The sequence below is a fragment of the Trichomycterus rosablanca genome, unplaced genomic scaffold (assembly GCF_030014385.1).
Source record: "Trichomycterus rosablanca isolate fTriRos1 unplaced genomic scaffold, fTriRos1.hap1 scaffold_118, whole genome shotgun sequence".
NCBI classification, from domain to species: Eukaryota; Metazoa; Chordata; class Actinopteri; order Siluriformes; family Trichomycteridae; genus Trichomycterus; species Trichomycterus rosablanca.
Window position 1 is genome coordinate 100300 of NW_026946956.1, and position 27100 is coordinate 127399.

Here is a 27100-nt window from a genome sequence, read left to right on the forward strand (position 1 = left end):
CGCTAACACAACGGCTCTTTTAAGAGCCACACATATTTACTACAAAAGAGAAATTCCTTCTTTATTATTAATATTGTTAATAGTAGTAGTACGTTCACTGATGCGTAGATTTGCAAATCACTTGTTTAGCCCCAAAAGCTTGAAAGCATAAGTAAAAATAACACATTCACTGATGCATTTTTTTTTATAAATTCACTTATGTAGCCCTAAAAGCTTGGAATTATCATTAGTAGTTTTAGTATTACGTTTACTATCAGATCTCTCGTTTAGCCTTCATACGGCGTGTTTGCATACTACCAATGTACAGCCATACTGTAGATTACACTACAATCATTAACACGATCTTTGTGTAAAATACAGTAAAACATTGTGCCCGAATGCTTCGGTTAAAAAACTAAACAACCAAAAAAATTAAATTGATCGATCTATGTATCTATAATATATATATATATACAGTATATATATATATATATATATATATATATATTATATAAAATTTAATAAAATGTAACAAAATATTGCTATTGATTATTTTATATTCGGTTTTAAAACATGTATCGACCTCAGATTAAGCGGGAACAGACAACAAAGAACAGATTCTAGTGAATGGGGCAGAAGGGGGCGTGGAACGGTATGTTGTCTGTCCAATAGAAACCCAGGACCTTGGACCAATCAGAGTTACGTGTTTCATCTTGTCTTACTCAGCATGCAGGGTTAATAAAGCGGGCGTGTAGAGCGTCTATATTCACTAGCAGTTTGTTCAAGAGGAAACAGCAGCATCATGCCCGAACCAGCGAAGGCCGTACTATAACATAATACGTTTGGAAGTCCTTTTCTAGAATCTTATTTTTCCTTTGTATAAGTAGTGTACCTTTAGGTCCTACTTATTGGACTCTCCCCAACAAACATGGCCCCATTTGGGGCCCAACCTACCCAGGTCGGAAGATACTGGGTAAGGTTGAAATTTGTTGGGGAAGGGGAAGTACCGAATCGTAGCACAGTTGGAGCACATCTCATACGTTCTGAGTGGATAGAAGCTAAAGACATTTACTCTTTTATCACTTTACAAAATCAAAGAGAATATGAGCTGGTTTTCTACACGGAGCATATGTTGAAAAAGTTTTGCCAGCTATTCAATGCTTGGATTGGGGAAGGCTTTTGGAAAAACTGGAATATCACAAGCTCAGCTCCCCAAGATATTGTCCATATTATCATCAAGTTCTGGACTGGACGAATCGCCGATGAAGACGTAAATTGCTATATCAGAAGATACTGTGAGATTCTACAACCTCCGGATAAGCCAGTGGATCAGTTCGGAATATGGTATGGAGTAAGAAGATATAAAGTCAAGCTAAGAACGAACGAGAATGGAGAGATCCAGCAATTGCCCAACACTATAGCTATGGGTCCTTATGTAGGAAAGATTTCATACCCTGGACAAATTCAACGATGCTATATATGTAATTCCGCTCAACATCAGGTTAAGGATTGTGATAAAATCAAATGTTGGAAATGTGGACAGTTTGGACACAAAGCTAAAGATTGTGTAGCTGTGGAACAGTGCGGACTATGTGGACAAAGCGGTCATTCGTATTTCACGTGTCCTAAATCTTTCAGTAACCTTTTAAAGAAGGAAAGAAAACAAGCACAACCAAATCTACAAGATCCAGAACAAACTACACCTGAAACAAAAGATCCAGCTTGTGATAAACCTGACAACAACGACCAGCCACAACAAGAACAAGCGAATAAAGAATCCAACAGCAGTGAGGAAGAGTCATCCGGTTCAACAAGCAGCGATGAAGCGGATAGCAGTGATGAGGAAGACGACAGCGACAGCGAAAGCAGTGAGGCGACGGATATCGACATTACACCGGCACAAAGACAAGCGGATAACATCGAACAAACAACTACAACAGAACAATTAAAGAGAACTAATGAAAAAACGGAGGATATGGAAACAAATACTGAAACCAACATGGACAAATCACCGAACTTGGAGAGAAGATCGAACACTCAACAACCTGAGATCAAAACTGGAAAACGTATAAGATCCCCAACAGAGACAACAACCAAGAGACCAAAAGATAAGTGAGATGTTCACCCACTTATTTAATGTTTGGGGGGATTAATGTTATAACTTATAATGTAAGAGGAATACAAACGGAAAAAAATAGAACGGAAAAATTAGATAAGCTAAAACGGTTAAAGGCAGATATTTTATTTCTCCAGGAATTAAGATTAAAAACTCATGATGACATAAAAAACGTACAGCAAACATGGAATATAGGTGAATCTGTAATCTCTATAGGCGATGATTCAGCGGATGGTATTGGAATATTTTTTAAAACAAAACAGATAAACATTATTAAGAGAAGAGATTTAATACCAGGTCGACTTTTAGTGATAGATTGCATTTTAGAAAATCAAAAAATTAGGTTAATAAATATATACACAGCACAAGACAGTTTTAAAAAAATACAGCTATTTCAAAAAATGAGAGAATTGTTGCTTTGCAGTCATAACATTATCTTAGCGGGAGACTTCAATGTCATAACAGATAAGGAAGACAGAGTTGATGGATTACCTTTTAAGCTAACCAGAGCAGCAAAAGTATTAAAAGAAATATGTGATGAATGTGGAATGAAAGATGTTTTTAGGGCTTTACACCCTCATAAATCGGGTTTCACAAGATTTGATAGCAAGGCAAAAACGAGAATAGACAGAGTATATGTATCAAACCAAATAAAAGTTGAACAATATAAAACAGAATTGATAATAAATTCAGATCATTTAGCCGTAAATTGTAAAATTCTTTTAAATGCAAAAATTAGAAAAAACTATTGGAAATTAAATTTGAAATGCCTGAAAAATAAACCACTCGTAGATGAATTAAAAAAGGAGGTAAATATATGTAAAGATCTAGATGTTATCTCTAACTCGTATTTTGAATTGTGGCAAATCTTAAAAAATAGGCTTAAAAATATGCTGATTAGGAAATGTAAAGAACTAAATCAAAAAAGAAACCAGATATATGATGAATTACTTACAAATTATATAAAGAACAAAACAAAAATGAATAAAACGCCACAAGATTTAACAGAAATAGATGAACTTAAAGAAAAAATTGATAAACTGAACTGCGATTACCGCAACAGCTTAAAAGTAATGTGTGGCTATGAAGGGCCTGAGAATACTGATTGTAATATACATAATCTTATTAAGAAATATAAAGAACGTAAAGAAACAAAAAATGTTAAAGGAATACGGACAGGAAATAACTCAATAGTAACCAATGGAAAAGAAATAGCTGATGAAATTGTTAAATCATTTAAAGAAATGTATAAAAAAACAAGCACTAATGAGAGTGATGTAAATAATTTCTTAGGAGAAACGATCCAAGGTATAAATGTAAGTTTTAAGGAAATTGTTGGGAAAATCACCAAAGAAGAAGTTAGTAAAGCTATCGCTTCGTTAAACAAAGGAAAATCTCCAGGTTCCGACGGTTTTCCTGCTGAATTTTATTTGTTATTGTCTGATGATTTGTCTGATTTACTTACATCAGTTTTTAACCATGGAATAGAAACAATGGACATGTACGATAGTTTTTATGAAGGTATAGTAACATTAATCTTTAAAAAAGGTGATGAATATGATTTAAGTAATTGGAGACAAATAACTCTAATGAATGTGGAATATAAAATCTTTGCAAAAATTTTAATGAACAGGTTGCAGGTAATTTTAAATTCTATTATCGAACAAGAGCAAACATGTGCAATTAAAGGGAGAAACATGTGGGATAACTTATGTATTATTAGAGAAATTATTACATGCAAAGGCCTTAATGTACCTGGGTTTTTCATGATTGCATTGGACCAAAAAAGAGCATTCGACTTTCTATCAAGAGACTATCTGTGGAGAGTATTGCAATGGTATGGGTTTCCTGATGAATTTATAAATATGGTTAAACTGTTATATAAAGAATCAAAAGTAAGAGTAAATGTGAATGGGAACCTGACTGAAAGTTTTGATATATACACGGGAGTTAAGCAAGGATGTCCACTAAGTGCAGCTTTATATGTGATAGCGATTAGCCCTCTGTTGTTCAAAATTAAAAAAGATCAAATGTTATCAGGGGTTCAGGTTAACAATCAAATGAACAGATGTATAATATCAGCTTACGCAGATGACATAACTTTGTTCATAAAAAACCAAAGAGAATTAGATAGAATCAATGATCACTTTTTAAATTATGAGAAAGTATCTGGAGCAGTTTTGAATCAAAATAAAACAGAAGCAGTATGGATTGGTGACCCAAAGAGTAAACCAAGTCTTAGTATACAAGTAAAAGATGAAATCACAGTACTTGGTATACAAATAAGCAATGAAAATGCATTAGATAAAAATTGGAATAAGAAAATATTAGAAATTACTGAAGAGTCCAACAAATTAATGAATTGGAAAACAAGTTATGAAGCAAAAATAAATTTAATTAATGTCTTTATATTAGCAAAATTATTGTTTCTATCCATTGTATTTCCACCAACGCAAAATATAATAACAAAATTGAACAAAATTTGTATCAGAACAATATGGGGTAGAAACTTCGAAATAGTTAAAAGAGAATTCCTATATAAAGCTAAAAAGAATGGAGGACTAGAAGCAACTAATTTTGGAATAAAGCTTAAAATTAATTATTGCAAACATATTAGTTTAAGCTTAGCTCGAAAAGCAGCTTGGTTAGGGAATACTGATGAATGGGCCAAACTAAGAGGGAAGAAAAGGAAAGATGTCCCCTACTATAAACTGTTATATGGCGACTTTGTCGAAAAATATAGACTTTTGGAAATAAATTGGGTCACGCAGTCCAATAAAATAATTCATAAAGAAATTGCGAATTACACATATAATGGTATGATACAGTTTAAAGACTGCACAAAAGAGGAAAATGAAAATCTTATAGATTTATTACAAAATAAAATAATATCTAGAAAATTGAAAGATACAATGTGGTTGTCAGCCTTAGGTAGATTACCGGTGAGAGCAGTAGTAAAGTGGAGTTGTTTTGTTAAAACTAACTTATGTCCAATGCCAAATTGCAACGAAAACGAAACAGTTGGGCATTTACTAGTAGACTGTCAACGCTCCAGAGAAATTTGGAATTGTATTAAGGACTTGGGATTAGATATAGAACTGTCTAGGAAAAACGTCATTTATGGTGGCTTTAACCTTGATAAACTATGTGGGAAAAGACTTTTGTATTGGATTGTGATTGCTGTAGTGGTGAATCAAATATGGAAAACTCGATGTAAAATGACAACTGAAAATGTGTATATTGATTGTGAAGATGTAGTTAAACAATGTATGGCCAAATTAAAATGCATGAAAAAATGTAAAATGAAATCTAAACGCATGACAATTCCATGGGACCTTTTTAATGGACTTTAGACAAATAGTGTTCGAGTTTAATTAATTCTAAAAGAAAATGTAAATATTTGTATTATTACATGAAATGTATCAATTAATGTAATATTGCTGTACGTGTATGATGTAAACGATATTTGTAATGTGATATAAATTTGTACAATAAAGTTTATTTAAAAACCCGAAGGCCGCGCCCAAGAAGGGCTCCAAGAAAACCGTCCCCAAGACCGCCGGCAAAGGAGGCAAGAAGCGCAGAAAGTCCAGGAAGGAGAGCTACGCTATCTACGTGTACAAGGTCCTGAAACAGGTCCACCCTGATACCGGGATCTCCTCCAAGGCTATGGGCATCATGAACTCCTTCGTCAACGACATTTTCGAGCGTATCGCTGGTGAGTCCTCTCGTCTGGCTCACTACAACAAGCGCTCCACCATTACCTCCAGGGAGATCCAGACCGCCGTGCGCCTGCTGCTTCCCGGTGAGCTGGCCAAGCACGCCGTGTCCGAGGGTACCAAGGCCGTCACCAAGTACACCAGCTCCAAGTAAAGCGCCTTAGTCGCTCTGGCAAACCAACGGCTCTTTTAAGAGCCACCCATCTTATCAAGTTAAGAGAATTTTCCTCTTTTTTTAAGTATTATATTCGAATATATTACTTACACTGCATTTGGGTAGCTTTCCATGTTTGTAATACCTTACCATTTATTTATTTATTAATATATTACTGTTTTTGGGCCCTGACTGCCACTATGTGGTGAGTTTAGGATAACTTGCAGAATAAAATATCACTGTACTAAGATAGTATGACGCACTCAGAGCTGTAGATAGAGAGAGTTGCGACACTTCTTGATCTCGCCGCCACGCGGTCACGTGGTTCATGTGCCCCTTGACATTAAGTAGTAGAGACAATATACAGTACAGAGATTAAAGAGGTTTTTTTTGCATAGGAGTTGTTTTTTTGCATAAACTAACCTCCCTTCACTTTCCTGAGGATTCATAATAATAATAATTTTGGTTAAACACTAAGCCATGTGGCTGGATTCATAAGGTTTACCTGCACTGAATGAACAGATTCATAAACACACTACCGTACCAGAAACATTATAGTGCAGGTACAGGAAATGGTATTAATTCATCTCTTATTTCATGAGTGATTAATAATCGATTCCTACATGTAATACAAGAACTAATTAAAAAAATACTCTTTACCTCCAATTGAGTAAAAGTACTAGTATATACCTTCAAATGTATGAAAGTAAAAGTAGCATGATTTATTATGGCTCTAATGTTTCATTATCATTTCTGTAACAAGACTCTTGATGAATTAACTCATTTTAGGTGAAAAGACTCGAGTGTCATTCATTAATCTGACACTAATGTTTATTAAAATTATCATAAGAACAAAACACTGATTGGTGTGATCGCTTCACGCTTCCTTTATTTTGACAATGTTACGTTTTGTAAAACATTTGACTACCAAATGTGGTTGAGTTAAAGTAAAAACTCACCCAACTAGTTACATTTACTTAGTTACTGTCCACCACTGCTAATGTATGCCTTACTGCAGGAGCAATATATATTTATTATTTTAGTAATTAAGGTACAAGTGTCATCAATTATTCATGAGATTCATACAGGTCATCAGGATAACCATCACAAATATTACCTCATGTCATGTTTGTGGTGCTTAAACTGAAAAGTGGTGCTTAAATATTCCTTCTTTAATTTTATGTTCTGTTGCGGATTAAATAACTAAAGATTTGTCATGAAATTAAGCTGACAGTGTAATGGTCAACTATTATCATTAAACAGCATTAAGTGGCTCCATTTATATGCATTCTGAGCAAGCGTTGTTCAATTGTTTTATTTAGACACAATGCGGTGCAGCTTGTACTGATGGCTTTTAGTCTTTACGTATCATTTGCAGATAGCAAATTATCTGTTTTCTTGTGCCTCATGTGTGACAAATTGTCATTGGACTATATGTCCATGTTTAGTGATGATGCTGATGATGATGATAATGTCATAATAACAGAAGAAGAAGAGCAAAAATTTAAAAAAAATCACAAAGGATTGCTGGCCTAAAACAAGAACAAATACAAGAGAAAAAAAAACCCACTACTACTAATATAAAGTACTACTATATGTATGTAATATATACATATATATATATATATTAATTATAAATAACCATACAACAATAAAAAAAAAAATCTTTATCTCTATATCTGTTTTTTCTCTTTCTATTTTATTCAAAGAGCTTTATTAGCGTGACTGTTGTAGTACTTACAGTATTGCCAAAGCATTGAAAAGACAGAATATGAATGTATACACAGGAAAAAAATAAGGAAATATGAATTAAAACAATAAAAAGTAATAAAATAAACACATGTATATATGGAACACTTTCTCTTTGTGGGTTAATTCCGACTGTTCCTCTGTTCGTGTGTATCAGTCCGTGTCTCTCAGACTGTTGCAGGCAGATACATACTGTGCTGCTACAGTGCTTCTCTCCTTCTCCTCTCCTAACATGATGCTCAGTTTCTGACCGCTGTTATTTGTGTAGTATGTAGATTCAGATTCAAGTAGCTCTATAGGCATGACAGTAGGAAACAATATTGCCAAATGGTCGGTGTTTTCCTTAGGACTTCTATCACTTCTTAGGACTTAAATCATTCTACAGAAATCAGTATGCAGGGTTTCTGTTGGATGTTTGTCCCATTTAATAGAACTGTGAGATTTCAGTGGACCCCATACCTCACTCTTGTACAGTGCAATGGGCTGTATCACACTATCAATTAATTTACTCCAAACTGAGGTGGGGATGTCAATGTTGTAAAATCTCCTACTGATTGCGTACGTACAATACTTTAGTGCATTCACTGCCATGCTGAAACTCCCTGATGCAGTAATGCGTACAGCCGTGGCCTAGTGGTTAGGGTACTGGACTAGTAATCAGAAGGTTGCTGGTTCAAGCCCCACCACTGCCAGGTTGCTGCTGTTGGGCCCTTGAGCAAGGCCCTTAACCCTCAATTGCTCAGATTGTATACTGTAGCTGTACTGTAAGTCACTTTGGATAAAGGCGTCTGCTAAATGCTGAAAATGTAAATGTAATGATGAGACCAAGGTAAGTGTACTGCATTGTGTGCTCCAGGGCAGTGCTGACCATGGTAAACTGGTGCCATGTATTCCTGACATCTAGGTTTGTTTTTGGAACACCATCATTTTTGTTTTCTTCAGATTTACTGTTAGGGCCCAGTTCTGGCTGTACTGCTCCAACAGGTCTAGGTGCAGCTGCATAGAGTAGAAATTTTACTTCCCCGTCCTGCAGAGTGAGTCCGGGGGCTGCACACTAATTCATTTATGTAGATATTAAACAGTGATGGACTCAGACTGCAGTCCTGCAATTCTGTGTTGTGTATTGTGTATGTTTGTCACCGGTTCTTACAGCACTTTTGTTTCTTAGTAGTATCTGTGTGTGTTTGAGTAAAATGTGTGTATATACACTTACACACACACACAAATACATAAAAAAATACATACATAAAAGAAAACACATATACATGTGTATGGCATGTGTATGGCATGTGTAGGGCAGTTGTAGCCTAGCGGTTAAGGTACTGGACCAGTAATCAGAAGGTTTCCGGTTCAAGCCCCACCACTGCCAGGTTGCCACTGTTGGGCCCTTGAGCAAGGCCCTTAACCCTCGATTGCTTAGATTGTATACTGTCACAGTACTGTAAGTCGCTTTGGATAAAAGCGTCTGCTAAATGCTGAAAATGTAAATGTATGAACGTAACAGCTACATGACATGTTTGTGTGTTGTCACATTTTGGCCACCAGATGGGAGCCACGCTCCACTAATTGTCTATTGGTTTTCCATAACATTATAAGTAACTAGTTATATTATATGTTACTACTACTACTACCATCACCAATAATACTATTATTACAACAACTATAATATTAAAAACAAATTGATTATTGAGTAATTATGATTATTTACAGTTAATATTTTACAATATGTCTGTCCTAAAATATATACCCTGTGTTGAGTACTTAGAATAGTGTTTTATTATTGATATTGATACATTATTCTGAATAATAATTACTGATTATTATTTCTTTTTTTTTTGCAAGCTGCAATTTACTGCTCCCTCTTCTTTACTGGCATGTTTTTGTTCTGTTACTCTGTTTAGTGCGAAGTAAAACACAACTACCAAGCAGGACTAGGTCGAGTCCAGGGTGCTTAACTGTCATGTAGCAGAAATGGAAGAAAAAAATAAACATAACAATTTATAATAGTAATGGTGATAATAAGAAGAATATTTTAATACACTAACATTCATTTCAGTCATTCCTACATATTTGTGCTGTAAGATCTACAGAACATCACCGTGTCAGCTTTAAGTTCACATATACTGACACATTTCTAAAACAACACATGGCTCCAACATTCACATTCTACTGATATTTCTAACACTTACAAAAAAGATTCAAGTCTATTTTAGTTATTTATCTGATACATCTCTTTTATAAAGATGCACTTTTTAATGTTTAACTCAGAAATGGCTTTAACACAGCTAACACTGAAACATAAAATGTCTTATTTCACTTGTTTGGCTTTTATTGATACACAGCTAAGACCACTTTCACTTTAACCAAGATGTGTCTGACTTTGAAATATGTTTATGAAACGTTATGCTTTAGCAGAATATGACTTATAACGTCCCATTTCTCACAATACAGTGAAATATACAAACACATTTTTAACACAGATGTCACTTATAAAGACTTTATAAGTCAGTATTGTTCAGCACAGAAGAATCTGAACTTATTTACTAAATTTTTATTTATTTATTTGTTTAATGTATTCATTGTTTATTTAATCACTCATTCATGACCCTAACACCCAATTTAACAAAACATTAATGGCTCTAGAAGTCCAGGTGAGACATATCCACCTATTTTACTTACATTTTTTACTCTCTCTCTCTCACACACACACCTGCAAAAGCTAGCAACAAGCACAAGCGTTGTCCATTTATATATTACACATTCCTAAACACAATTTTACCCTCATGTTTTATTCACCCTACACCTAGTCCTACACCACTGCAGGTGTTTTAGATGTATTTTTTTATCCTAACGTGTCTCTAATGCTACTTTCACAAGCACTGACAGGTTTTTAAAGCTATTTGTTTGTTTTATTTCAATTTCACTACAAATTTGACTTAATATGACTTTTGGTCATACACTGCTCTATTCTCCCACTCTGTCTTATATCCTAGTATGGGTTATTTTTTGGGCTACATTGTCATGTCTCTAATGGCTATCTGTCCCACCTAATTGTACAATATTAAAATTATAGTATATTGTAATAAGGTTTAGGGTTGCATAGAAGCCCTGTTGAATTTCTTTTTTTAACATGTTTAAAACAGCAAAATTATTAAAATAAATTTTAGAAAACAAATTTACAACAAAAACAAATTTACTAGAGCTGAAACACTTAACAATGCCGAAACAAATTTACAAATGGTCGATCTGAAGGAAAGGCTAGGTATATATAAATCCATAAATATATATATGTCAGAATGCATATAAATGGAGCCACTTAATGCTGTTTAATGATAATAGTTGACCATTACACTCTCAGCTTAAACAAAACTTCAATCCTAACAATAATAACAGGACGATATTTTAAGTGTATCCAGAGCGGTAGCGAGAACAGCTAAGCAAGCTAAGCTTGCTAGAGAAAACATAGTTAACTTAATTTAAACCTCATGTCAGGGTAGTTAACTTGGTTAACCACAACATAACGAGTCATTTTTTTGCAAACCTCAATTATCTTAATATTCAGTCATTTGTGAGACATATTTTAATGATTCCAATTTGGTGCATTTCATCCTAATAAGGATAAAACTATAAAAATGTAATTAAAATGAAACTTGTTAATGTGACAATTAGTCCAAAAATGTAATGTTTATTAACTGCATGTTTTTACAAGACAAATTAAAGTATTAACAAATTACTTTTGACCCTTTTCATACCATAATAATTGATGTTGCAGGAACCTGAAGGTTTAGAAGTGGACCAGCCCTCATTGGCAGTAGTTGTGATGATGACATGTACTTTCTCAATAATAATCATGATGTCCTTTGGTGTGTCACCTGCAGAAGCTCTCATGTTCATCACAGGACTAAAAGATAATGCTATAGCTTGTGCTGCCTTCCTTGGCTTGACCTATGTGCTAAACCTCAGTTATCCCAGCCGGCAGACATTACAAAGGCATGGCTGTGGAAGAAGAGAGCCAAGTATTGCACCGGCCTACTAGAGAGAACGTGTGGAGAATTTTGTAAGAAGTGACTATGACAACAACCGTGTACTGTTGCACACCTTAAGACTTCAGTTTTCAGGAACAATGGCACAAAATACACCAGAACACTTCATTGCTAGGTATTCAAGGTGCCAAAACATCTTTGTGTTGAGACGGAATGGCAACATTACAAAGTGGTAAATGCTTTACCATCCCAGCTTTTCTGGAAGGTGCTGCAGCCCTGAAATGCAAGAATGGATGTTTACTAACACATGAAATAAAGCTGACACAAACAGCTCAATAAAAACAGTTTGATTAAAAATTATCACGATTAATTTTTTTTTATCGCGATTACAAATGTAACGCCTTAATCGCGTTAATTACCGCGATTAACGACAGCCCTAATAATAATATGAACTAATTCATGAGACACACTAGAAAAACATCAACTTAACTTTTGCTGTGGTCATTTTGCAGGCTAGCGTGGTGAGCAGAAACGGAATGTAAACATGAAGTGCCGTCAGGGAGCCCAATCCCCCCAATCTCAATCCGCTCCCTACTCACTCCCCCTCTCCACTCCGCCTCCGTTTGCGCGTTCACGTGGAGGGTCCCTCTGTAGTGGAGTGTTAGTGAGGAGGGAGCGGATTGGGAAAGACCGCATGAGGTGCCGTACGGTGCCGGCAGCTAACGTAAAACTGCACGAGTGGAAAACATCGATTTCATATCAGTTCACAATGCTCATAAATAAAATGATGAACACGAAAACGAAGGCTATTCTATCTATAATTTTAGTACGTTCTCGTTAGTTTTGTAAACGCCTAATACAGTTACAGTTAGTTATCGTTTTTTCTATTTTAACAGCACCGGGTTTGTTTGGCGAGATCAAGGAGTGTAGCAACTCTCTCTCTACGGCTCTGAGTGTATTATAATAACTTTAAGAGTACAGTGACATTTTATTGTGTAATCTCCTAAATTCACCACATAGTGACAGTCGTGGACAACTCGTGAAGAACAGCAGGGCCCAAGAATAGTAATATATTAATAAATAAATAAAAAATCATGTTAGGCTATCTAGATAATGTGTATAACATATTCAGATATAATACTTAAAAAGAAGAAAATTCTCTTAACTTGATAAGATGGGTGGCTCTTAAAAGAGCCGTTGGTTTGCCAGAGCGACTAAGGCGCTTTACTTGGAGCTGGTGTACTTGGTGACGGCCTTGGTACCCTCGGACACGGCGTGCTTGGCCAGCTCACCGGGAAGCAGCAGGCGCACGGCGGTCTGGATCTCCCTGGAGGTAATGGTGGAGCGCTTGTTGTAGTGAGCCAGACGAGAGGACTCACCAGCGATACGCTCGAAAATGTCGTTGACGAAGGAGTTCATGATGCCCATAGCCTTGGAGGAGATCCCGGTATCAGGGTGGACCTGTTTCAGGACCTTGTACACGTAGATAGCGTAGCTCTCCTTCCTGGCCTTTCTGCGCTTCTTGCCTCCTTTGCCGGCGGTCTTGGTGACGGTTTTCTTGGAGCCCTTCTTGGCCGCGGCCTTCGCTGGTTCGGGCATGATGCTGCTGTTTCCTCTAGAACAAACTGCAAGTGAATGTAGACGCTCTACACGCCCGCTTTATTAACCCTGCATGCTGAGTAAGCCAAGTTGGTCCAAGGTCCTGGGTTTCTATTGGACAGGCAACAAACCGTTCCACGCCCCCTTCTGCCCCATTCACTAGAATCTGTTCTTTGTTGTCTGTTCCCGCTTAATCTGAGGTCGATACATGTTTTAAAAACGAATATAAAAGAATCAATAGCAATATTTTGTTACATTTCATTAAGTTTTATATAATATATATATAGATATAGTATATATATATATTATACATACACAGATCGATTTTGTTTGTTTAGTTTTTTAAGCGAAGAATTCAGGCACAATGTTTTACTGTATCTTACACAAAGATCGTGTTAATGATTGTAGTGTAATCTACAGTATGGATGTACATTGGTAGTATGCAAACACACCGTATGACTACTAACTATTAATAATAATTCCAAGCTTTTAGGGCTACATAAGTGAATGTGTTATTTCTTCTTAGAATGAAGCTTTTGGGGCTAAACGAGTGATTTGGACATCCACGCATCAGTGAACGTACTACTATTGCTACTAATAATAATAATAATAAACAAGAAGGAATTTCTCTTTTGTAGATAATATGGGTGGCTCTTAAAAGAGCCGTTGTGTTAGCGTGGAGGTCTGAACGTTTAACCCCCGAATCCGTACAGGGTGCGTCCCTGGCGTTTCAGAGCGTACACCACGTCCATTGCGGTGACGGTCTTTCTCTTAGCGTGCTCGGTGTAGGTGACGGCATCACGGATGACGTTCTCAAGGAACACCTTGAGCACACCGCGGGTCTCCTCGTAGATCAAGCCGGAAATACGCTTCACACCGCCACGGCGAGCCAAACGGCGGATGGCGGGTTTAGTAATACCCTGGATGTTATCACGGAGAACTTTGCGGTGACGCTTAGCGCCTCCTTTTCCAAGACCTTTGCCTCCTTTTCCAAGACCTTTGCCGCCTTTTCTTTTTTTTCTTTTTAATATTTTATTTAAACTTCATCAGAGTACATGGAAATTACATTACATTATCAAGACAATCATTTACAATTTTAAAATCTTCCACAATTCAGAGTCCTTAAATAAAATATTCATTGTTCGTATTCTTTTCAGTTCAGTTCTTATATTTTTATAAACATTCTCTGCTGAAACAAACTGTTGGTCAATAGTCATTCTGCATCTTGTTTTCCATAATTTAGACTTCACAATACACAGTACTAACCACAAGAAGTCATGTTTATCTTTAGACATGATTTCATCAAAAATACCGAAACAGACGGACTTCATATGAATTTTAATCTCAAGACCTAAATTTTCCATTTTGCTCCATACTTCTTGGGAACGATAACACTCTAGAATAAAATGTTCTAAAGTTTCCTCTGTCTGGCATTTTGGCATAGGGCACATGTTTGTCTTCACAAAACAACTCCACTTCACTACAGATCTCACTGGAAGTCTCCTCACTGCTACCAACCATGTAATATCCCTTAACTTCTCAGATATTTTTTTACATAAAATATTATTTACACATTCTTTCTTTTCTTCCTCTCTAAGGCCTCTAAAATCCACTATATTACAATATTTCAAATCTACTATTAGCTTGTAAATCTTTTTATTAGAATCCTTAATCCAATCTATATTCAAAACATTAAATTTATTTATAAAATCACCATAAATTAATTTATAATAAGGAACTAAAGCTCTAGAGCGGCCTTTTTTCTGTTTCCAATTTGTGATGTTTCCAATCCAATCAGCTTGTCTGTAAATGCCATTTGCAATAATTTTACATACAAAAATTTTTGTTTTAATGGAAAGATCAATTGCTCCTAGACCACCCATTTTTTTCTGTTTATATAAAAGTTCACGCTTAGTTACTTCACGTGTTGAATTCCAAATAAAATTACAACATAATTTATTCATATTTTTAAGCCATTTATCTGTGGGAGGGAAAATACAGGATAAAAATATTATTTTTGATAAGATAAAGGTCTTAACCATATTTATTCTTGTTTTATAACTTAAATTACAATTTTTCCATTTACTAAATTCTTCTTTAATAATTTGTTCTTTTTCTTTCCAGTTATAATCTACACAGCCATTGTTATCAAAATATATACCTAGGACTTTAAGATGTTCAGTCTCCGGTACATCAATTGGAAATTTTTTATTAATGTCTCCAATCCACACACATTCTGATTTTAAAACATTCAGGGTGGCTCCCGACACTTTCTCATATAAAGAGAAATGTTCGTAAATAATGTCTAAATCTTTTCTTGTTTTAATGAACACAGTAATATCATCAGCATATGCAGAAATTATAAATTGGTTGTCACCTAATCTAACTCCTTGTAGTCGTTTATCATTTCGAATTTTAGTAATTAATGGACTTAAGCCAAGAACATAAAGGGCAGCACTGAGGGGACAACCTTGTTTAACACCTCTCATGACTTGAAAACATTCTGTCAAATTACCATTAACATTAATCTGCACATTAGATTTTATATACATACACTTAATCATGGCAATGAAATCATCAGAAAAATTATACATTTTCAAAACTTCCCATAAATATTCTCTTGATACAAAATCAAAGGCTTTCTTCTGGTCCAAAGTGACCATATAAAAACTTTCACCACTCTCAAACACCAATTCCCTCGAAATATTTAAATTATCCCACATTAGTCTTCCTTTGATAGCACAGGTTTGTTCTTTAATTATTATTGAATTTAATACATCTTCTAACCTATTCATTATTATTTTGGCGAAAATTTTGTAATCGATGTTCATTAAGGTTAAGTGTCTCCAATTATTAATATCATTTATATCTCCCTTCTTATACAATAAAGATAAAACACCATCATAAAAAGTGTCATGCATATAACCTCTTTTTACACCTAAATTAAACACCCGTGTTAATAAATTTGAAAAAACAAGAATATCAAAGTGATAAAATTCAGATGGCAAACCATCTTTACCAGGAGATTTTTTAAGATTCAGTTGTTTAATAGCAGACACCACTTCACATTCTTTAATACTTTCGCCTAAATAGTCATAATTTGTATTATGTTTAAAGTCTAAGAAGGATTTTAAAGATTTTTTATCAATTTCAATTTCCTTATACATATCTTCACACAAATCTTTAATAGTATTCATTATCTCTTTAGCATCTGTAACTACTGTACCATTTTTATCTTTGATAGAACTAATGTAAGCCTTTTGTCTTTTTTGGGAGTATAAATGAGTCACTTGAGATGAATTTAAAGTTTCATCAGAATTATATCCTATTTGAATTTGCAATTTTGTCAAGGACTCATTATTTAAGGTATCTATTTCTTTTCTTAAATCTGATAATTCATTATCTTCGTAGTCCGTTAAAAAACGTTTTTGTTTTAAATTAATATATTTTTTCATAATATAGTTATACCTTTTATTTTTTTTCTGATTTACCATTTTACTTCCGTGTTTTAAAAAATATTTGATCTGAATTTTTAGAATTTCCCACAATTTACAATCATTTTTTATAAATAAATTTAAAGACATGATTCTAAACAACTCTTCTTTTAATCCCATGATTACTTCTGGATGCTTTAAAATATTTATATTTAGTTTCCAATAATTTTTACTAATCTCTTTTTTAAAATCAATCTTGGATATCACTGTCAAATGATCAGATTCAATAATTAATTTTGTCTTATAAGATTTTACTTGAAAATTTTTATTAACATAAATTCTATCAATTCTAGTTTGACATGAGCTATCAGATCTAGTAAAGTCAATTCGATCAGGACACATTATTCTAAAAGTGTCTTGCATACAATACTCTTCCATAATTTGTTTTAAAACTTTTCCTTCCCTACTTAATTTAAATGGTTTATTTGAAATTCTATCTTTTTCATCGGTAATTGTGTTAAAATCACCACACACTATAATATAAAACCCTACACATAATAATGCTTTAACTTTATTAAAAAGTTGGATTTTCTTACTTTTGTCTTGAGCCGTGTATATATTTATTACTCTGATTTTTTTATCAAACCAAAACACATCAATAAACATTAATCTGCCTGGAATAATTTCACGTAATTGAATAACTTTTACGTTTTCTTTATAAAACATAATTCCGATACCGTCAGCTTTACTTTCCCCGATTGAAAGGAAACTCTTATTTTTAAACCACAAACTTTGTACATCTTTAACATCATTTACATTTGAAAGCCGAGTTTCTTGCACACATAAAATATCAAAATTCTCCCTTAACAATAATTGTATCTTTTTAAATCTATTAGAAGCTGACTGAATTCCTCTTACATTACAAGAAGCAACCAATAAACTATTAAAGGACATTTAGAAAGATCATTTTTGAATTTTCTTTTTAACCTTTTTAGTAACTAAAACTTCATTACCTTCAGTCTCTTCTGAATAATTCCATTTCCGTTTGTCGTTGCTGTCTGTCAGGTGTTCAGAAGTCTTTGTTCCTGTGCTTGTGTGCTCCATACTTCGACCCTTCTTGTTTCGGTGAAGTTCCTCTTTTCGCACATGAGGATTTAATGAAGAACTGCGTTTCTCTTTCAGTTCCTTGGAAGCAGACGTGTCGTCCTGGCGTATTTCCTCAGTTCCTTCATTAGAGATAAGTGAAACTTTTAAAGCAATGTTGCACGACTCCGATGCTGAACCTTTAGTTGACTCCGATGCTGAACCTTTAGTTGACTCCTCTCCCGACTCAGTTGTAGATGAATCGTCACTGCTGGATGAACCACTGCTGCTGTCCTCTGTTGATGATGTTTCACTGCTGTCGTTATTACCAGTTTGCTTTAAATCTTCAACATTTTTACATTCTGTAACAGTCCCATTTTCCTCCAAAGTTGTATTAATAAAAAGGCTTTCAGTTTGATCCATTTCATTTTGTTGTTTATCCTTTGTCTGTGATAATTCAGGTTCATTACTAGAATTGGCTTCAGGTGGAATATTTTTTTCCCCAGCCTCAGTCGTTGATAACGGTTGTACACTTTCAAAAAGGTTTTCCTTTACTTCTGTGCCAAAGCTTGTCTTAGAACGGTTAGCATAAGAGTTAGGGCACATAAAGAAAGTGTGACCCACGGTTCCACATAAATTACAAATTGCAGAGTTGTTACAATCTTTAGCTTTATGTCCAAAACTGCTACATTGCCAACATTTCACCTCCTTACATTCTTTAGCAATGTGATCAGTCGCTTGACATGTATAACATCTGGAAATTTGGCCTTGGTAGATAATTTTCCCATTGTACGGACCCAGTGAGATGTTGTTTGGAATCCCTATGTCTTGGTTGTTGAGGTCTTTCTTAATTCTCACTTGATATTTCCTAATCCCATACCAAATGCCGAACCGATCCACAGGCTTAATGGCTGGTTTTACAATGTTACAGAAGCGACGTAAATACAGCTCCACATCTTCATCTGGAATTCTTCCTGTCCAAAATTTCACAATCACTGTTTTTATGTCAAACTGCAAAGGTGAGAATATTTCGAAATCTCTCCATTGTTCTTTGTTTGAATTGTAAATGTCCATGAAAACTCGTAATGATCTTTCGTTACGAAAACAAAGTTCAAAGTCTTTCCGGTTTGGAAGGCTGATGAAGGAGAAAATGTCTTCCCCACTCACCGACTGGGACATAAAAAGCTTTTCTGCCACCTCATCTCTGCTTGGAGCAGATCCAGATCCTATGAAGGAGATTTTCGCCCAGTATTTGAGAAAACGGTTATTATATGACTCTCGAAAAGACATACTGGAAGCCATACTTTCAAATGTTTGTACTTAGCGACCAGACGTTCACGTGTTTGAAGAGGATTACTGATCAAAGCCGCCTTTTCCTCTTCCGGACATCGTTACTGCTCTCTTCCGGACATCGTTACTGCTCTGGTCGAGATGAAGCGAGTCAATGCAGGACGAGCGTTCACAGCGAGCCTGTTATTTCCATCTACCGGACCTAGTTGAAGACAATGGGGCGGAGTTAAGCAGCGACCGCCCACTGTGACCGCAGCTGCTCGGAGTAGATCTCATGTAAAGCGCGTACAATACGGAAAGACAGTGTGGGAGAATACAGCAGTGTATGATCAAAAAATCATATTAGTTCAAATCAGTACAGCTGTAGTGAATATTGAATTTGAAACAAACAAATAGCTTTAGAAACCTTTCAGTGCTTGTGAAAGTAGCATTAGAGACACGTTATGATAAAAACAAAGAACTAAAACACCTGCAGCGGTGTAGGAGGAGGTGTAGGGTGAATAAAACATGAAGGTAAAATTGTGTTGGAATGTGTAATATATAAATGGACAACGCCAGTGTTTTTTTCTAGCTTTTGTAGATGTGTGTGTGTGTGTGTGTGTGTGTGTGTGTGTGTGTGTGTGTGAAAGAGTGTGTGTGAGAGAGAGAGAGTTAAAAAAAAAAAAAAGTAAAGTAGGTGGATATTTACATTTTCAGCATTTAGCAGACGCCTTTATCCAAAGCGACTTACATTACAGTGTACAGTCTGAGCAGTTGAGGGTTAAGAGCCTTGCTCAAGGGCCCAACAGTGATAACCTAGCAGTGGTGGGGCTTGAACCAGTGACCCTCTGGTTACTGGCCTAGTACCTTAACCACTAGGCTACAGCAGGCCCTGGATATGTGTCACCTGGACTGCTAGAGCCAGAGATGTTTTGTTAAAGTGGGTGTTAGGGTCATGAATGAGTAAATAACTAAATAACTACATAAACAATGAATACATTAAACACATAAATACATAAAAAATGTGTAACGCAGTGTTTGGATTTGTCTGTGCTGAACAGTACTGATGCAAGTCTTTATAAGTGACATCTGTGTTAAAAATGTGTTTGTATATTTCACTGTATTGGGAGAAATGGGACGTTATAAGTCATATTCTGCTAAAGCATAACGTTTCATAAACATATTTCAAAGTCAGACACATCTTGATTAAAGTGAAAGTGTTCAAAGCTGTGTATTAATAAAAGCCAAATAAGTGAAAGAAGATATTTTATGTTTCAGTGTTAGCTGTGTTAAAGACATTTCTGAGTTTTAAAAAGAATTATTTTTAAAAAAGTGCATCTTAATAAGTGAAATAACTGTGAAATACAAGAACGTGAACAATGCACAACATTCAGGTGTGAAGCTTTGCTAGCTCAAATACAAAAGCAACAAAATCTTTTTATAGCTCTTTATGTACTTTTTGGATATCACAAAGCTGCTCTTGACTGCTTCAAAGGACTGAAAAACAGCAAATAAAGTCATTAAGTTCCAAAAGTTATAGAAATAAGATTTTGTGTATTGTTAATATGAAAACCTACACTGTTTATGCCCACCTGTTTTCGTGAAAGTAAATTAAGGTACCTATTTAGGGTTAACAACCTTTTGGGGTTATCATAGTTCAGGTCAGAAATAACTTGGGGTTATTGTAGTTAGAGTTTGAAATAACTTGGGGTTATCGTAATTTGGGTTTGAAGGAGGTTGGGCTTAAATTGGGCTCAACAGATATCATCTGTGCTGCCTAGGAACACAAGGCGCACCTGGAGCTGATGAACCACACCTGGGTCCTCATGCCTTCAGATCAGGTAGCGAGAACAATGAGTTCCAGCCTGATTGTGAGTACCAGCCGGAGAACCTGCAAACGGAGACAAAAACCCGTCAGAAATGGGAGTCGGTGCTGCGGGACTCAGAGGACAAAGGTTAGGGTTACACACACACACACACACACACACACACACACACACACACACAGTACAAAATACAGACTGTGTACACCGTGCAACACCAACGCCACTAAATTCTCGTGACAATTTTTTTTATATTACATAAAAATAAATAAAAATATACATACATAAAAGAAAACACACACATACACACATAAACACACAGATTTAGTTCGTGTTTTCACATTTTGGCCACGAGATGGAAGAAACGCTCCACTAATCATCTATTGGTTCTCCATAACATTATAATTACAGTTACTACTACTACTACCATCACCAATAATACTATTATTACAACAACTATAATAGAAATAAAATCATTATTATGAGTAATTGTGATTATTTACACTTAATATTTTACAGTATGTCTTGTTGAGTACCTAGAATAGTATTTAATTATTGTTATATTATTCTGAATAATTATCTTTTTTACCGTCTTTTTTATCTTTTAAAAATCTTCTTTACTGGCATGTTTTTGTTGTTACTACTCATAACGACTATATTACTCTTACTAACTTTATGCTCTATAGAACCCCATAAACATACACCACTATAAACATTATTAATCATGTGTTATAAGACACCACCTGCCAATCTTTAATCAGCTGTACTTATGTAACCTTGTTTATAATTGTTGTAAGAACATGTAAAGTACATCTCTACACACACCAAAACATATTAAACAGTTTTTCCTAAAATTTATAACTGATGAATATAACTAAATTAAAACTCGGAACACGCACACACAATGGAATAATAAATAAATAAAAAAAGTTATGAAAAGTGCCCATTTCAGTGGAAGCTTGTAAGTGTCTACAGTATGGCTGTACATTGGTAGTATGCAAACACGCCGTATGAAAGCTAAACAAGATCGGATAGTAAACGTAATACTAAAATTACTAATGATAATTCCAAGCTTTTAGGGCTACATAAAGTGAATGTGTTATTTTTACTTATAATGATGCTTTCAAGCTTTTGGGGCTAAACAAGTGATTTGCAAACGTACGCATCTGTGAACGTACTACTAATAATAACGATATTACTAATAAACCAGAAAGAATTTTCTCTTTTGTAGATAATATGGGTGGCTCTTAAAAGAGCCGTTGTGTTAGCGTGGAGGTCTGAACGTTTAACCCCCGAATCCGTACAGGGTGCGTCCCTGGCGTTTCAGAGCGTACACCACGTCCATTGCGGTGACGGTCTTTCTCTTGGCGTGCTCGGTGTAGGTGACGGCATCACGGATGACGTTCTCCAGGAAAACCTTGAGCACACCGCGGGTCTCCTCGTAGATCAAGCCGGAAATACGCTTCACACCGCCACGGCGAGCCAAACGGCGGATGGCGGGTTTAGTAATACCCTGGATGTTATCACGGAGAACTTTGCGGTGACGCTTAGCGCCTCCTTTTCCAAGACCTTTGCCGCCTTTTCCTCTTCCGGACATCGTTACTGCTCTCGTCGAGATGAAGTGAGTCAATGCAGGACGAGCGTTCACAGCGAGCCTGTTATTTCCCTCTACCGGACCTAGTTGAAGACAACAGGGCGGAGTTAAGCAGCGCCCGCCCACTGTGACCGAAGCTGCTCAGAGTAGGCCTTGTGGAACGCGCTTTTAATATTGTACAATTAGGTGGGACAAATAGCCATTAGAGACATGACAATGTAGCCAATAAAATCTATACCAGGGGATGAGGCAGCGTGGGAGAATATTTCAGTTTATGATCAAAATGGTAGTTCAAATAAGAAAATTTAGAGTAAAATTGGAGTAAATTAAACAAAATGTTTTAAAACCTTTCAGGGTTTGTGGAAGTAGCATTAGAAACATGTTAGGGTAAATAAATGTACATGTAAAGCACCTGCATCGGTGTAAGAGTCTTTATGAAAGTAAATAAAATGTCAGGGTAAATACATAATACGTAAATGGACAATGCTTGTGCTTGTTGATTCGTGTGTGTGTGAGCACTCAGCCACGCCCGGTCTCACTCTACACGATTAAACTCCTGCTGTATGCAGATGATCTGGTCCTTCTGTCCCCCAGCACTCAGAATCTCCAGCACAAACTGGACCTGCTGCAGCAATACTGTCAGACCTGGGCCCTGACAGTCAACCTCAAAAAGACCAAAATTATGACCTTCCAGAAAAGAACCAGATCTCAGGGAACCAAACACACATTTCAATTAGGACATCATGACATTGAGCACACTAAAGATTATACTTACCTCGGACTGAACATCAGTTCCACAGGAAACTTTAACCCGGCAGTAAATGAACTGAGAGAAAAAGCTCGCAGGGCCTTCTACGCCATAAAACGTCAAACATTTGTGGAAATTCCGATTTGAATCTGGCTTAAAATTTTTGAATCAATAATTGAACCGATTGCTCTATATGGCAGTGAAGTTTGGGGTTCGCTTACACACCATCAATTCCATAATTGGGACAAACATCCATTAGAGACCCTGCACACAGAGTTCTGTAAAAGCATCCTAAAAGTGCACAGACACACCACGAACAATGCGTGCAGGGCAGAATTAGGCCGATTTCCACTAATTATTAACATACAGAGAAGAGCAATCAACTTCTGGAACCATCTAAATGAGAGCGACCCCCAATCTTATCATTATAAAGCCCTGAAACACCAAGAGCTGAGCAAACATACCAGTCCCCTCATCCAACTGGTCCTGAGTCACTGCACCCACACACCAGTAACACACACAGATACACCAGTAACACACACAGATACACCAGTAACACACACAGATACACCACTAACACACACCGACACACTACTAACACACACAGATACACCACTAACACACACAGATACACCAGTAACACACACCGATACACCACTAACACACACCGACACACTAATAACACACACTGATACACCACTAACACACACCGACACACTAATAACACACACTGATACACCACTAACACACACCGACACACTAATAACACACACTGATACACCACTAACACACACCGACACACTAATAACACACACTGATACACCACTAACACACACCGACACACTAATAACACACACTGATACACCACTAACACACACTGATACACCACTAACACACACCGACACTCTAATAACACACACAGGTACACTACTAACACACACAGAAACTGTAATAACACACACAGATACACCACTAACACACACAGACACTCTAATAACACACACAGATACACCACTAACACACACAGACACACTACTAACACACACTGATACACCACTAACACACACAGACACACTACTAACACACACAGATACACCACTAACACACACAGATACACCACTAACACACACAGACACTCTAATAACACACACAGATACACCACTAACACACACAGACACTCTAATAACACACACTGATACACCACTAACACACACTGATACACCACTAACACACACAGATACACTACTAACACACACAGAAACTGTAATAACACACACAGATACACCACTAACACACACAGACACTATAATAACACACACTGATACACCACTAACACACACTGATACACCACTAACACACACAGATACACTACTAACACACACAGACACTCTAATAACACACACAGATACACCACTAACACACACAGACACACTACTAACACACACTGATACACCACTAACACACACAGACACACTACTAACACACACAGACACACTACTAACACACACAGATACACCACTAACACACACAGATACACCACTAACACACACAGACACTCTAATAACACACACACAGATACACCACTAACACACACAGACACACCACTTACACACACAGATAAACCACTAACACACACAGACACTCTAATAACACACACCGATACACTACTAACACACACAGACACTCTAATAACACACACTGATACACCAGTAACACACACAGACACACCACTAACACACACAGATACACCACTAACACACACAGACACTCTAATAACACACACTGATACACCACTAACACACACAGATACACCACTAACACACACAGATACACCACTAACACACAGACACTCTAATAACACACACCGATACACTACTAACACACACAGACACTCTAATAACACACACTGATACACCAGTAACACACACAGACACACCACTAACACACACAGATACACCACTAACACACACAGACACTCTAATAACACACACTGATACACCACTAACACACACAGACACTCTAATAACACACACTGATACACCACTAACACAAACTGATACACCACTAACACACACAGACACACTACTAACACACACAGATACACCACTAACACACACTGATACACCACTAACACACACAGACACTCTAATAACATACACAGATACACCACTAACACACACAGACACTCTAATAACACACACTGATACACCACTAACACACACAGACACACCACTAACACACACTGATACACCACTAACACACACTGATACACCACTAACACACACAGACACTCTAATAACACACACTGATACACCACTAACACACACAGACACTCTAATAACACACACTGATACACCACTAACACAAACTGATACACCACTAACACACACAGACACACTACTAACACACACAGATACACCACTAACACACACTGATACACCACTAACACACACTGATACACCACTAACACAAACTGATACACCACTAACACACACCGACACACTACTAACACACACAGATACACCACTAACACACACAGATACACCAGTAACACACACCGATACACCACTAACACACACCGACACACTAATAACACACACTGATACACCACTAACACACACCGACACACTAATAACACACACTGATACACCACTAACACACACCGACACACTAATAACACACACTGATACACCACTAACACACACCGACACACTAATAACACACACTGATACACCACTAACACACACCGACACACTAATAACACACACTGATACACCACTAACACACACTGATACACCACTAACACACACCGACACTCTAATAACACACACAGGTACACTACTAACACACACAGAAACTGTAATAACACACACAGATACACCACTAACACACACAGACACTCTAATAACACACACAGATACACCACTAACACACACAGACACACTACTAACACACACTGATACACCACTAACACACACAGACACACTACTAACACACACAGATACACCACTAACACACACAGATACACCACTAACACACACAGACACTCTAATAACACACACAGATACACCACTAACACACACAGACACTCTAATAACACACACTGATACACCACTAACACACACTGATACACCACTAACACACACAGATACACTACTAACACACACAGAAACTGTAATAACACACACAGATACACCACTAACACACACAGACACTATAATAACACACACTGATACACCACTAACACACACTGATACACCACTAACACACACAGATACACTACTAACACACACAGACACTCTAATAACACACACAGATACACCACTAACACACACAGACACACTACTAACACACACTGATACACCACTAACACACACAGACACACTACTAACACACACAGACACACTACTAACACACACAGATACACCACTAACACACACAGATACACCACTAACACACACAGACACTCTAATAACACACACACAGATACACCACTAACACACACAGACACACCACTTACACACACAGATAAACCACTAACACACACAGACACTCTAATAACACACACCGATACACTACTAACACACACAGACACTCTAATAACACACACTGATACACCAGTAACACACACAGACACACCACTAACACACACAGATACACCACTAACACACACAGACACTCTAATAACACACACTGATACACCACTAACACACACAGATACACCACTAACACACACAGATACACCACTAACACACAGACACTCTAATAACACACACCGATACACTACTAACACACACAGACACTCTAATAACACACACTGATACACCAGTAACACACACAGACACACCAC

The 27100-nt window shown here is 36.5% G+C and overlaps 3 protein-coding genes across 3 annotated transcripts; 1 reads left to right on the top strand and 2 right to left on the bottom strand.

Moving 5' to 3' along the window:
- Positions 1–3593: 3593 nt before the first annotated feature.
- On the top strand, positions 3594–6022 carry LOC134304826 (histone H2B-like). Its single transcript, XM_062990064.1, has 2 exons — positions 3594–3616; positions 5612–6022. The coding sequence occupies exons 1-2, from the start codon at positions 3611–3613 to the stop codon at positions 5966–5968; spliced, it is 363 nt and encodes a 120-aa protein (XP_062846134.1). The 5' UTR covers positions 3594–3610; the 3' UTR covers positions 5969–6022.
- Positions 6023–12870: 6848 nt separating this feature from the next.
- LOC134304824 (histone H2B-like) lies at positions 12871–13299 on the bottom strand. Its single transcript, XM_062990061.1, has one exon. It carries the CDS (start codon positions 13297–13299, stop codon positions 12925–12927), a length of 375 nt encoding a protein of 124 aa, XP_062846131.1. The 3' UTR covers positions 12871–12924.
- Positions 13300–22193: 8894 nt separating this feature from the next.
- LOC134304810 (histone H4) lies at positions 22194–22519 on the bottom strand. Its single transcript, XM_062990044.1, has one exon. The coding sequence runs from the start codon at positions 22503–22505 to the stop codon at positions 22194–22196; it is 312 nt and encodes a 103-aa protein (XP_062846114.1). The 5' UTR covers positions 22506–22519.
- Positions 22520–27100: the final 4581 nt, after the last annotated feature.